Genomic DNA, 15,439 nt, shown 5'->3' on the forward strand with positions numbered 1-15,439 from the left:
TGAGCAACTTAAGGGCAACATTTAATTTAAATTGAGCGACTAAAGGACAACATTATATCTAAAACTTCTTCTAAACGGCAACATTACATTTAAATTGTATGTATGCTGCCGGGTATAACGTGTGTTGGCGTCGTTTTGTGTGATGACGGGTAAACCGTGTACGACGGTGTTGATAATTTTAACGGATACATTACAATGTAAATACCGGGTATCGGTATTTACGTGTACAATGTATATAACGGGTATCGGTATTTACGTGTACAATGTATATACCGGGTATCGGTATTTACGTGTACAATGTACGTATATGTATACGGTCTGGTATAGTATATAAATGAAGCGTGACGATCATTATGCAAATCATTACCTACCGACGTTGTTTGTAAAGTAGCGAAATCTGATCAATGTATTGGGGACATTACCATCCTCGTGCTGAGTGATGAGCGTGGTACTGTGCTGGGAGTGTTAAGTAACCACGGGTAGATTGGGTTAATGTACATCTTTGTTATGAACTGTGCTTGTATCTAAAGCCGAGAGAGTACGACTTTAAAAAAAAAACCATAAATTCATGAAATGTGACATATGGATATCAAATTGTACACAGTAAGACACAACAAGTTACATTACTCATTATTATTTTTAAATCATTTCCAGTCTGAGTAATTTCATCAGTATGGAAATATTTATTTCGTTGTTTGTCATATCAATTCATTTCATTTTCTAAAGTATATCGTTAGATTGTCATGTTGTACATGTAAAATACAATTAAGTCATGAAAGATAGCTGTTTGTCAATTATTCCAGAAACGCAATAGTATTTTGATTGTCTACCTTATGATCCGGATTCGTCTGGTGTCCATCCGTTTTTGTTTTATAATGTACAGATACCTTGTGTATTTCTCTGTCTGTTTTTGTTCATTTATCTGTCCTACATACATTACACCTTTCTGCGGGTGTTTTGTAATTCATACTTGATTCGACTCTCCATGTTTTTTATTCGTCCGTGTGTTTATTATTCTGTCTGTCTGTGTGTTTGTGATGTCTGTCAATTTGTGTGCACAAATATATGTCTTGTCTGTCCAATAATATTTATATGTATAAATATATATATTGTCTATGTATTGGGATGAATTTTGCTCGTGTATGTTTCGACTATTGATCCGTATGCTTCAATCTTGATTGCTGATCAACACTTAAATATTCCGAGTTCTAATACATATATAGTCGACGTAAGTGGATCACACAAGGATTGGCCAGCCCGTGTTGATTATGTGATAGGTTAATGTCACTTACTGCAAGTTTTATTCATGATTTGTAATAATCTGATGTAACTAAACACATAATGTATGTGCTGATTTTTTTATATTATTTTTCATTTGATTGCGTAACGCGACAGCTGGTATGATTAGGCTTCCTGTTGATTCGACAAGTTCACGTTATACCCTGGCCCTCCTCGATACAGCTTCCGCACCAATAACCATATACCCGGTTACATTTGTCACCGATGCACTGTTACGGGTCATCGTGAGGTGTATTTATCCAGCAGAAGACTGTTACATTTATTTGGTAACAAACATTATTCAGCCATTTCCCGTTGAATGTCATTTTCAATATTCCCGATTATGGAAGTATTTACCTTTTTTTTAGTGTTTTATACAGCGAAGCACGTATGGAAATTTGAAGTGTTGACAGTAACATATGCGTGACGGAGTTATCTGATATTCACCGGAGAATATTGAATTTTCTGGTCATATTAAAATGTGACTAGTTTTTAAGCACTAATTAATACGAAGTGCTAGCTCCAAATATATCCTTGTCTCAATTACACGTACATCTGTATGTGTTGATAATTTTACATGTAAAGTGTATGTATCGATTATACATGTACGTGTGCATGTATTTGACGTCATATGCATCATTTTATTATGTTGGCAATGGTAACTTGGTAAAAGTTATTTATCTTAAAATCTAATCTTAAACATATTTCTGTCAAGCAGACTTAAAACAACGTAACAATAAAGCACGATGCTTCTTACGAAGCCTTCACCTCGATTTCAAAATTTTAAATAATTCAATATTTTATTTAGAAACAATTTCTTATACCAACAACTGGGAAGAGTAAGATACATCATTTTGATAAATAAGTAGCCCTGATGTTTTCACTATTGAAAGCATTGCTGGCTCGTATTTCTCTGTAAGTATTGGTTATGATTTGATAAATCAGGGAGATTTAAAAACAAAAAATGTCGGACCCGCAACCAGCCAACTCCATTGTGTGGCTCTCCTGTGTAATACTATAGTCAACATGTGATATTGATTACTAGCAAGACGGAAATGGGACAAAACAAAAGATGACAGACATGATTGTTTGATCAAAGTGATATTTTATATATATTTTGACATGTAATATTAACAACAGTGTCATAGACATAATTATAAATAACAACAATAAAGATATTCCGTTAATCACGTAGTATATATAGCCCCGTCCCCCCTCCCTCTCCCCTGCCCTTTCCCCAACCAACCCCGGCCCCATCACCCTACACAACAGTTATACAACTCCCACTTTCCAACACTTTTCACATGTTTAAAGTAGTATATATATAAAGATTGGCAACAAATCCATTATTTTTTGTTATATAAGCTTTTGTCATCATGTAAAGGAAATCCAGTTTCCAGGTTATGAAAATAAATGTTTTTCATTGCAAATTATATATTTGGAATTTAAATAAAAAATAATACATTTAATTTGTAGTAAAAAAATTTCAATCATAATGTTTTTACTTGTACTTCAACTAAATACCCAGTCACAAAATCAAAATCTGCGAGATATTTAACAGGTAAATGGAATTTGATCACTATAAATAACATAATAATGGCGTTATCACCGCCCTTTGCAATGTTACGATAAACAGAGTATCATTATATAATGATAATCTTAATAAGTTTAGGTATGGAAACTTCGCAATCAAAGGTATAGCCAATTGTTTAGTACTGTAACATGTAGTTCAAGTGTTATTGAACTAGACTGTGAACACATAAAATTTGATTCTCTTTTAACACAATAACGATGTTTCATGTATAGACAGAGGAAATACAGACTATCGGGGGTAAAAGAAGAACGTAGGAAAAGACAAATATAAAAAACGAAAATGCTGTTCAGTCATGGCTGCTTCTTACACTGTATCTGTCACGTAAAAACGTAATAAGTATATCACGTACTAGGTACGGTTGATATAGTCACGTACTAGGTACGGTTGTATGTATATATAGATATGTGTAAACCAGCACTAATACGCCTCTGTGCTATGTGGAGGTCATGTATCCACACCTTGGGACTACAGGTTTGGAGCAACCATTTATAATTTATGTTTATTAGGATGCTGGGATACATTGGGCCGCCAGGAGACATCATGGGATAGATTTGATAAAGTTGAGTAAAATTGAAATAAAATCTCTACACAACTTTTAGTTCCGTGCGAATTTCTGTGATGAACGAACGATAAGAGTCAAACACTGCATTGGAAAAAGTGACGTCACATGATGAAATATTGCGATGACAACCTGAACTATGTACTCTGACTGAAGTATGGGTAGTACACGGGGTGGTTTTGTCCAGAGTAAGCGGGGTGCGCTCTCAGAAGTCCTAATGCGCCCATTATATTGTGACTAGGCAGGTAGGGGTGTCCATAGAGCATGCTCGAAGAATAAGGGGAGGTAAATGATGATAAACTCGAGGGAGATGGTGGAATAGTTGGACTATTTACATCCATCCCAGGGTTCTGCTTCTTCCACTTCGTTCTCCTGTTTTGAAACCATATTTTTACCTGCGTTTCGGTGAGGTTTAAAGATAATGCCAAATTAAGTCTCTCACACACAGATAAATATCGTGTGGTCTTAAATTTGTTTTCTAATGCTACAAGTTGTTCATATGTAAATGCCGTGCGCGCACGTCTCGGTTTTCCGGCTGATTTTGATGAGTCAAATCCGCTTTTACACCTTTTATCGTCCTTTTCGCCGTCGCTTTCACCAATATCATTTTCCATATCGTCTGTATCATCTAACAGCGAGTTATCGTCGGTATCCACGTCGATTCTTTCATCTTTTGATCCAACTCTGTGACTTGAAAGCGGTCCTGTAAACAAAAAACGAACAGTTATTAAAACCGTCAACAGCAAGGGTCTACCGTGGAATGAAAATATTCGTGTATATATATATGTGACATAATAATTTAAGAAGTTAATAAATTGCGATTTTATAGTTATTGATAGTGAAAGATTGAAGGCAAAGCCTTGTATTCAAAAACAGCCCGTTTCTGATTTATAAGCATTGTTCTCTCACTAGTCCTCCTACACGTGTATGCAGCCCCGTTACGTACTTACTGCACTGTATATCACTATAAAAATAACACTACTACGTTGTGTGAAATAGATTGGATTAAGTATGTAATTATGTATCAAGTTAATTTGTTCTTAATTAATGACGCACTTGGAGATCATTGCCATGACGTTTGAGAGGTAAAGTATACGTTAACAGGCTGCTGTACGATTCAGGCAATCAAATTATTTGTAAAAATGTGTGCTTCCTGTTTTCGCATAAATTATATTTGCTTTCGTATAATTCAAATTTTGATAAAATCAGCATATACACCGAAGCATAACTTACAAAATAGTTTTTATTTTTATTTCTGCCAGGTCCGTATTTAGTCACTCAGACCACGGACTTAGATCTAATTCCGTACTCAGACCATGTATTTATCGATAGTATTCCTTCAAGTCCACATATAATTTGACTTGCATACGCTACTGAACGTGTAAGTTCGTATTGTTTGGAGAAAAAAATAAAATAAAATTAATATTAATTTATTTAAAAAAGGAGAAAAAAATAAAGGTAAATTGATAATCCGAATCATTTTTTTTTAATCTATAGATATTTACACAAGACAATATGCATACTGTTTGTCTTACTCATGGTGAATCGTTGATAGTTAAACAATATTAACGATGAAAATATGTTATCTTAAAAGAAAATGTTTGATTAACTGCTATGCATCCTAATTATCATCGTCGTCGCCTTCATCTTTATCCCACCACAAAATCCCAACCTCACCCTCATCCCCAACCCCACATACGAAATTGTACACTGTGTTGACAATTTAATGAAACCTGCAAAAGTATATAAGACAGAAGAGGACTTATATTATATATCATATGCTTTAATTTAATAGTTTACGTGTTATCTGTACATTATACATATCTCTAGTCTCTAATAACTCCGTATAGAGAGGCCTCTTTTATTGTATCAAAAATATCTTGTGCAAATCTATTTATGTATGTGTGATAATGAAAGTAAGATTCACAAATAACATATTTGCAAAGTCGATATATTTATTATAAACACAAAATTTGTGAAGATGTACTGGAATTTAAAGAAAAAATGTAAAAATACTTTCCCAATATAATACACTCTACCTGATAAATTAACATACATAAGTGTTTTTCATCAAATAATATTAAAGTATGTAGCTTTATAATTATCCTACCACAGAATCCATTAGGGTCAATTGGAAATAAACTAACATAATTTTTATTTTCTTTGTACAATACAAAAATTATTATCAAAATATATTTATAAACAATAACATTAATTCACGAATTCGTATTACGACTGAAGTTTGTATATCAGACCTGAGATTTATACATCACACATCTGCCACCCGCTGGTAGTCGATATCAGATGTCAATAAACTAATAAAACAACCGCATTTAAAAAAAATCATTTCTTTACATTTTTGAATTGCAATTAATGAAATACGAATATTCCTTTACTATTCAAAATTTATGTCGTTTTTATTTTCAAGCTCAAATATGCCCGTGGTGGAATCTGTTCAGATCGGCGATGACGCGCCTCATAATGCCTAGCTAGCGTTTGTTGTACGGCACTTAATCTCTGCGCCAGCGCAAATTGCTTCGTCGCTTTTGATGTTCCGCATACAAATGCAACAAAATAAACTTAATAAAAGAGAAAATGTAGTGAATAAATCAACTTCCTGTTTTTTAATTGGTAGTAAATATGCCCTCTATGTAGATATCAGTACTGTATATAAGTAATTAAATACCGTAGTTAAAATAATCTAGCTTCTGACGAATACATCTTGATATCTGTAATGTAGTTAGCAATAATAATTTAGCATCAACTCGCAAAAACACCAGCCGCATAGAACATATTTTTGATAAAATCAATAGAATCGAATCTCTACTTCCGAACGATTAGGGAAGTTTAAATATACGGTTTTCCGATTGTGTATTTTGTAAGATATTCATATATATTGTATAAGTATATAAATGTTTCAAGTTTGCTGTTGTAAAACTAAACAGTATTGCATTGCAAATATTATGTACAACTTTTTATAATATGATGTTTTAATTAATTTTGTTTTATTCTAATTCAGTAACTTAATTTATCTGGACATATTGCTTGTCCAACTCATTAAATACCGTCATGGTAAATATTTAATATTTGAAGAAAACAAAGTTTTGTACATTTATTTGAGTTGTATAACTCGTAACAAATAATGACGTCCAATCTCTCTCTCATGTGTTCAATGTTTACATGATAAAAACCAACGTAAATCGGCGGTATTTTCGGTAATGTTAAAAGGAGAAAATAATTAACGATCAAAGAGATTCCAAAGCGATTCGCTTGAATTTTTCGTATAATATTACGTCATAGCATTAAGGTTCACATCACATTGTGGAACGAACACGTTTGCAATCCGGATTAGAGGCATTCACCGAGTACGTATAATATCTGTTTTACTCACCATTTTAATGAGATTACGCGCTAATAGATCACAATATATATTTTCCTGTTTACGGATTACGGTTTTTGGTGTGTTATTTTGTTTTGGTATAAGATCCGGGCGAATTTACATATAGACCTTTTTACTGTAGCGTGAATAAGCACGGTTTGTCAGCGTAAATTTACATGTGCAACATATATCTCACAAAAAAAAAATGTGTATACATTATATGCGTATAAATCATGTACATTCAAAGACTTATTTACATTTTAAAGAATACCTTTTTTTTTTTTTACTTTTCCCATACTTCCTAGAAATAGTACGCTAATAAATTCATTTCAATGGAATTATTTGTAGAGGATGCATTGGCGGGAAATCGAGGGAGGTGGTCAGAAACCCTTAATTGTCCGTTCACCCTCGTAAACGGAACTAAATGATGCGCGTCGCGGATGTGGACGTTTGACATTTGAGTGACAGAGACATGTGGCGCAGGCACTTGTCGCTGGTGTCGGTCCGACGACCCGCGGAGGGGGTCAAACTCATGCTTGTAACGACTTCTACAGCTATTTTGAAAGCATTGCGAAAACGTGTGAAAACATTTCACCCCCTATTGGAATTCATGTAACCAAATTGTCTGTCATTTTGTTTAGGTTTACGGTAGTTTTATTATCCTAAACAGCTAAGTTTATGAGTTGCAGAAATGCATATTGCAAAAGTTGACATACATAGGTCAAGTGACTAAACAAGTGCTTTCTTGTGAGAACTGCCAACAGTTGCGTGCTCCATCGAGCGCCCCGTGTAGACACTATGTTCCATGTAAATAGGAAACTTTAATAAACCACCGACACGAGTTCTTGATTCATATCACAGAGGTCGGTCTCCACAAATTACAGATAGGTTTTAGTGGGAACACAACCGCCCGTTAGTCTTTGATCCAAAAATAGAAGTAATTTGTTCCAAAATGCGTTAACAAAAGTAATCGATGATTGCTTGTTTAAAATATACCATATTAATTAAAAATTCCCTTCTAACTTGTCATTATGATATTAACCTGGTTTTATTGCGTGTAGTTAATTGATGCACACTAAAACCTACCGTAATTTAATAAGATGAAAGGAAACCCGGTAAATATTTGATATTCTTTTATAGAGTTATACCACTGTGCTTACCTTCGTAATTATCGCTAACCTAGGACAGTGTACCTGTGCTATTACACCCGATGTAATTTTCTAAAGGTGATGTCAGTTTCGGTTGTGATCGAAATAGTACGTAATATTAGAGTTTTTATTTATTTTCTCAGTGATTCCAACTTTCATTTAATTTTTGCCTTGTTTTTATATTTGTTTTTATTTCTGTCAGTATCCGTATGTAATGATCATTTATATTTTATTATAATTCCCGCGATCACGTGATATGTTTTATCGATTTTTGATTTAGAAATTATTTATAACAGGAACAGGCTACATGAATTCGGAGAGCTAGTGTCCAGTCCTTTTCGTAAATGTTTGGAAATAAGATATTTTGAATTTAACTCTATATCCCTTATTTTTAAAGAAAAACTTCGTGATCTTTTAGCACAAACTCAAATTTCCGGGCGCCGTTTTTCATTTTATATTTAAATGGCAACGTCCAGAATGGTACTGCACACAAGTTCGTACAATACTAGGTACATTGACGTCTTTACCACAAGGTCCACGCACCTGCTTCAGCCGTTTCCCGTGATATCGTACAAAGTACACCTGATCGAGGGTCAGTTATGTGTAGCCCGGGGCATAGGGTCGTGAAATAACCGTACAAATCCAATTACTAAGTATATGTGTGAATGTTTAAACATTAATGATTTACTAAACCTGTTCGGGGCGATGGTAGATAATCGGTTTAATACATATACTGTTGACAAAGGCTTCTGTCCTGGGGTTTCAGAGTCAAAAGACCAATGTTGTGTTTACTTGGTAAAATACGCACAAATGCGTTCTATTTATCTATGATTTGGGGGTAAAGAGGTCTTAAAGAAGACGAGCTATCCTGGTCACGGTCCAACAACGCCACCACTAAACCAACTGTGACAAGGTTTTATGTATCGTTGTTCTGTACTTATATAATTAATGTAAACTTTAAGTTAATTGGGAACCTCTTCATTCTCATACGGGGGAACTTAAGTAGCGAATCCGAACCTCGGGCGAGCTGATACCGAGATGAAATGTTTCCAGATGGTGTATGTGTCCCAATAGGCCTTCTGCCCAGACCCGTCTGTCCCTGCTCACACGTCAGCTAAACGCTTAATTTATTTATCTTTATTGCGTTAATTAATCTTAATTGGCGATAATCATCTAGCACAGTGGTTAAAACAAGGGTAACGTCTTTATTTACAATGAAATTGACACTAGATGTTAATAGACGGCGGTGTTAACGGGGTACTGATATGTTTCTGGGTTAGGATGATCGGGTGATTTCTCGCCAATACTGATGTCAATGTAAGATAGGCTATGACAGACACAGAGACTCAGTGTTGTATGTGTGGGGGATCTCTCACTAATTACAACTTGCGTCACGCTGAATTATTTACGTACATATAAGCAAGTCGTGGTACAATGTGCTAATTTAGAACAGACGGTCATTTATGCGATTTCATCTTGACATATCATGGAGCGTGGTCCACTCGTCAATTCAATGAACGACGTATTTGAATTTTCCCTATAAAAATGAGTTCATAAGATTTAAAAAATATGATTTCATAGGTATTTTTAATTCATAGGTATTTGTAAAAGAAAATTTAGAGGTCGATGGAGTCTGGTTAAAAAGATCTGACAGTGGATGTTGCTACAACTGTAAGAGCCTGTAGTATCTTGACCGGAGATGTTTAATGATATAATAACGTTACATTACGGTCATACATACATCAATAGCGTTTTGTTGAGAAATTGTTTCATCTTTCCACCCACAAACACACGAAACCAAATCCGGATCAAACCATTCATTTCAAACTGATCTTTCATTTAACTGCTTGAATTTGTTTTTTCAAAACTCGACGATTTATTTTTTAAGTAAACGTGTTTGATGTTTGAGACGATTGGGTAACGTTTACTTTAGAACGATCTACCCGTAGCATTTGCTGCAGTTTAACAGTAAACAGGCACTCGAACATCAGTAAGTATTATACACATTATTGTCTGGTCGTAATTAACACCGACTAAATTCTCGTATCTTTTTCTGGAACCTATATTAATACCAGGCCATGATATCAAAAGCCTGAACATTCTCAGTTCTAAAAAGCAGATCTATTCTAGAGGGTATATTTTCCTTAAGCGTTAATTGGATCAGTAAAACACGTACACAACTTCAAAACTGCATTTAGTTTTAAGTTTTGTAAAAGAGGACAAATTGCAGAAAATCTAATCCTGAAATTATTGAGAGGAAATATAAAAGTCCACAAAATTTCAGTTAATAATGTTCTAAAATATAGAAGAGGCCGACCCCACACAGGAAATCTAGGGTATTTCAAATCCTCACGAATTTACGGAGGCTGGTATTCATCTGGTTTTCTTGAACTATTATACATATGTAAATAAACCATATATTAATGTTTTATAAAGGTTTATATTCACACACGGCTTGTCCATCTAGTTTACAAATATGTACTGTTACATGTTATGGGATCCTATAATAACAACGAGAAAGGCTGATCATATGTACAGTCCAATATCACATACCTACTCAACGAAGTCAACTATAACGTTCCCACTTTCTTGGCCCTTTATTGTATAAAATGAAGTATTTTTAAGCTTGATATAGCAAAACGTTCAGAGTACACTTTAAGTCTGGTGTATACTGCTAAACTCATCACTTGTTATATATTTCAGCAAATGTTGCAGAGTGAATAAACATTGTGAGTCCTTCGTATTAAACAGGAAAGAGTCTCTAAGTAGTATATTCTGCAAACTTTGGTTAATCATGAAGTATTGGATAGGCTGTGGAATATTTGGTGTGTAATTGTAATATTTGATAGCCTGTGAAATATTTGGTATATTAAATGTATGTTATATTTTATAGGAGATGGACTATTTGATTTACTATGAAAGATCATTCGTATTAAATATGACAGACATTGTTATGAGTTTTAAATGATGGTTCCATGTAAATGTAATAACAGCTAGACCTGCATCAAAACATTTAAATATATTAATTTCTATCTGACTGACAAAAACAAATTTCGTTTCAAATGAATGTAATTTTATTTCAAAGTATGCAACATATGTCGCATAAATATGAAAGTGTTGCTTGATTAATAGCAAATTAAAATGTTATGAAAATTAAAATGTATTTAAAAATGTTTTTCAAAATAAAAAATAAATTGTTATTAATTTGTTGTATTTCGAGACATTCTCCATTAAAATAATGTGTAGTATTCGATTTCTACTTGGCTTTTATTTAACCTTCGTGAAGTTACTTCGACGTTAGTCTTTTGTTAATTTACCAAATATAACAATATAAAAGATCCAATATCTTAGCAGATCAAATTAACCCACAGATTTGTGAAAAGTTATTTAAAATGAAATATTGCGTCAAGGGGTTTTAATGTATCATTATAATGTCTATGTGCTTTGTCAAATTAATATGCGGATGTGTTTTATCAAAATATTATTGTATCTAATCGCTTAACAAATTATTATATCTATTTGTTGAGAAAATTTTCATTATATGGCTGGGTTATTAAATAAGTGAAATATTTTACCGCAAAGTATGAAATAATTTAACATTAATGCAATTATAACTACATTTGTTTCGACTTTAGAATTGAGTTGCGAGAAGCAATAGTTTTTATTTCAATAACATTGTTTTTATTCAACGATAAATTTACAAAACGAATAATGAATGAATAAAAAAAGAAGAATAAAATAAACAAATAAATAAATAAGTCTCAATGTGCCAATTGCAAATTAAAACGCGAATTATGTGCAAGGGTCCGCACGTGGCGTAAATTTTCTTGAAGGAAAAGTTATTTATTTATTTTGATTAACTGAATGTAACAAAAGTTATGTCAAGTTAGAAAATTTTAAAAAGGCGTTAAGAAATGTAAAACTATAAATTAAAAACAAAATAATAGAAAAGTAAAAATAGATAAATAATTTATTGATGAGAAATATAAACAAATTATCTGTCATTGCTCCCTACCTGTATGCTCGGACTGTTCCTCTTCCAGAGCGGAATCGTTTCCCTCCGAATCCCTGACGGAATGGTCCTTCCATGGACTCCAGACTTGTCCCTTTCCCGGCACGGGACAGCCTGTGAATTTCTTAGGGTCTAAAATATCAGCCATAGCAAATGACAAAGGCATGGTTGGGCCTTGGGCCTCAGATGCTGGCATGTTGTTTGGAGATTGTTTTGATTTGTTACTTTTGTTTATAGATCCATTAGAACTGGTGTGAGTTTCAGGAGACAAACTAATATCCTCATCGAGTGAACCGGACTCGTCATGTTGACTGTCGGAATCTCCATCGTCACTGATATTTCCCGGAGTCGGACACCGGTGACCCGGAGAGGTCCTGATTGCGGTCTCCATAGGGCTGTCCAATCTACTGGAGGAGTGGTGGTGAAAGTGTGAAATACCAAAGCGAACAGAATATAAATGAAAAGTTTGTAAAGTAGTCGGTCGCACCGCCGATCATAATGATGATGTTACACTTTTTCTGATTGGCTTATTAGAGAGTCTTAAACCGAGCGCCTGGAGTCATCTTTCTCTGGGCATGCGTAGACGATATCGGCCTAAGCGCGGCCACAGATGGGTTACACTTCGTCACGAGTAGAGGGCTTATCAAAGATTAATTTCACGGAGGCAGTTAATTGGCTGACGACTAATTGATGCCATTGACTCTATAATAAGATGATCATTTGAGAGGAAACGGTAAGATGGCGGAGAAAACACCATACTATTTCATAACATTTAGGCACATTGTTTCTTTCTTTACCATAGATTTGATAAATACTGGAACCTAATTATGATTGTGTCTTAATATCTTATAGGCTAACTTATTGTATGCTTGCCCGATATATTTAAAAACCACGTGATTATAGAAATATTTTCGTCTAAATTGTTTAAATGTATGCACGAGTATGCAGTTTCATTAATTTGTAAATAAATTGAACCGATATATTTTATTTGTTAAACTCTCCTTTATTGTAAATATATTATGCATTTCGAGATATAAACAGTGTTGCCATAGCTATGTTATATTTATTAAAATCAATATATACGTAATACATTAAACGTTTTTAAGCCGTCAAAAAATATGTCTGATTGAAGTATAACTTCGGTATTATTCTCACTGTAAAGTCTTACATAAAATCTATAAAAAAATGAAATAATGCAACCATGACATCTCTCCCCAGACCCCCTTTCCACTTCTACCCTCATTCCATTTCATGTCTCTCTCTATTGTACATTATATGTCTAACTTTTTGTCATCACGTGATATTGGTACTCGTTGTATATTGTATTGTTGGGAGAATGGCCCTATAGCACGTTGTAAGAATTTGTGCCCAATCTCTTTGATTATTTAATGTCAATAAAATGTTTTTGAAAAAAAACCCCACAATGCTTAATTGTTTTTTTTTTATTATTAAAATAAATGTACATGCATATCATTAACGATTCTTTTAACGTCACACAGAGTGTTGGAGAGAACGGTTGAATATAAACTGCTAGTATTGTGTTGTTATTTAGAAAGCTTACATACACTTTAAAAAAAAATCTAGTACTTAAGATAGCAGTAAGTTAATGAGAAATTATGCTAAGTAAACACCATATCTTCATTACTATACCAATTGCAGTCTATAAAGAAATCGCTATTTACTGAAAGACTTGAACGTTCTCTTAACGTTGAAAAGTCGGCTAATTTGAATTAATTATAAGAAGTAATCAGTTTCCACAGATCTAAATGTGCCGTGGATCGTTTCAAGGTAACGATTTGATAGAAATAAAAACATACAAGTTCAGTAAAAAATGGCGCCAATAATAGCAATGCTGATAGATTATTTCATGACTTCAACATTCGTTCTGATCTAATCGGAATTTATATCGCATACACTTTACAAGCTAGCACTTTTTGCTGTCTATCTGCCAGTCCTCTTTCTCTCCTCTTTATCCATTCCTTTGTCGTCGTTTCCTCCTTTACAAGATCCTATCTGTCCATATCAATTCATGAAACGCATTGTTATGTATATATACATGAATGTTAAGATTGTCTTTTTTTTTGTAAATTTGTTTGTTAAATTCACAAACAAAATAAAATGTGCTTAAACTGAGTGATATTTTAATTGACGATTTCGACGTGGAAATTTTTAATCGATCATGATATCCAAATATTTATGATGTCGTTTAGCACATGCAAATGTATTTAGTATTGTGTCGTCGGTAATGGAATGTTTCACACGTGTATCGCTATATACTATAGCAATGTCTTATAAAAAGTGGATCAACTTGTAAATCAACTGTTTACGCTTCATTACACGTTCCAGGGAATCAATGTAGCATGTTGTGAAATGACATCACATAAAAATATCTCATAACGTAGGACCAATAATAGTGCGACATTATATATAGAGTTCGTATAAAACGTTGTTCTAGGATATTGATTGAAATAGTTCATTCAAATGTCAAAACATAGTTTTACACAAAATTACCTTTTCCAGTTCTACAAAATTAATGGACCATAGAATATTGTCGATTGCGCGTCAAACTTTATCAATAACCAGATACCTATATATAACATATACATTGTGATATATACGTCTCTGCTATAATGGAATTACACAATGATCTAAAGACCACACATCATCTGATATAACAGTTGAGTGTAACTTAAATATGAATGAACGAACACATATTCAAATGATATCAAGGGCATTTATTACTGGTCAAAAACAGTACTGATCATGAGTTATCGTCACGTGATAATAGGAGTCGATCTTGAATTCTTACCTTCACACAAAATCGTTCATCTCCATTTTAATAGGAATATTAAAAAGTCGAGATACAATGTAAATAAGACATTCGAATACAATTCATTTGCAAACGATAGTTTCTGAAAAGCGGTTTTGAATGCGTATGAAAACACTTTCCCCACAAGAAAATGCAGCAAAGCTGCTGGACACCAAATATTTTTTTATGAAAATGACTAACTGACAGTCCAACAACCTGGAGATAACGGATCATGCATACTTGAATTTATTTAATTATAATTATTTTATAAATTGTTAATGGCGTTAATTTTGCATTTAGCACTATTGTTACTCAATATATGTCACAAAGCACGCAAATGTACGTTTAAATGTCAACGATTAGGTAATAACGTCATCTTCTGAGAAAGAGAAGCAGCGATTATAACAAATATATTTCTATTGACCAAAATATCAACCGTGTTCTTGGTTAATGCGTCAATCCCGCAATAATAGTTATTACTTCTCAAGACTGTTACGAAGACACATTTTGCCTCAAAACTGTTTTTTTGGTTGTTATCACATATTCGTTTTCTACAAGTGAAATGAATAATTCGCATTGAACGGGAAAACCATGGCATTTTCTATTTCTAACATTTTTTCGCGTCACGCCACGCAAATATTGCTACATCAGAAAAGCGCC

General features: G+C 33.6%; 1 protein-coding gene across 1 annotated transcript; it reads right to left on the bottom strand.

Annotated features, from left to right (window-relative positions):
* Positions 1–2,378: 2,378 nt before the first annotated feature.
* LOC110449777 (homeobox protein slou-like) lies at positions 2,379–12,474 on the bottom strand. The gene is made up of 2 exons (XM_021496852.1): positions 11,974–12,474; positions 2,379–4,134 (listed from the first exon to the last, which is right to left on the bottom strand). The coding sequence occupies exons 1-2, from the start codon at positions 12,359–12,361 to the stop codon at positions 3,569–3,571; spliced, it is 954 nt and encodes a 317-aa protein (XP_021352527.1). The 5' UTR covers positions 12,362–12,474; the 3' UTR covers positions 2,379–3,568.
* Positions 12,475–15,439: the final 2,965 nt, after the last annotated feature.

Source organism: Mizuhopecten yessoensis, unplaced genomic scaffold (genome assembly GCF_002113885.1).
Source record: "Mizuhopecten yessoensis strain PY_sf001 unplaced genomic scaffold, ASM211388v2 scaffold4819, whole genome shotgun sequence".
In the NCBI taxonomy this organism is placed as follows: domain Eukaryota; kingdom Metazoa; phylum Mollusca; class Bivalvia; order Pectinida; family Pectinidae; genus Mizuhopecten; species Mizuhopecten yessoensis.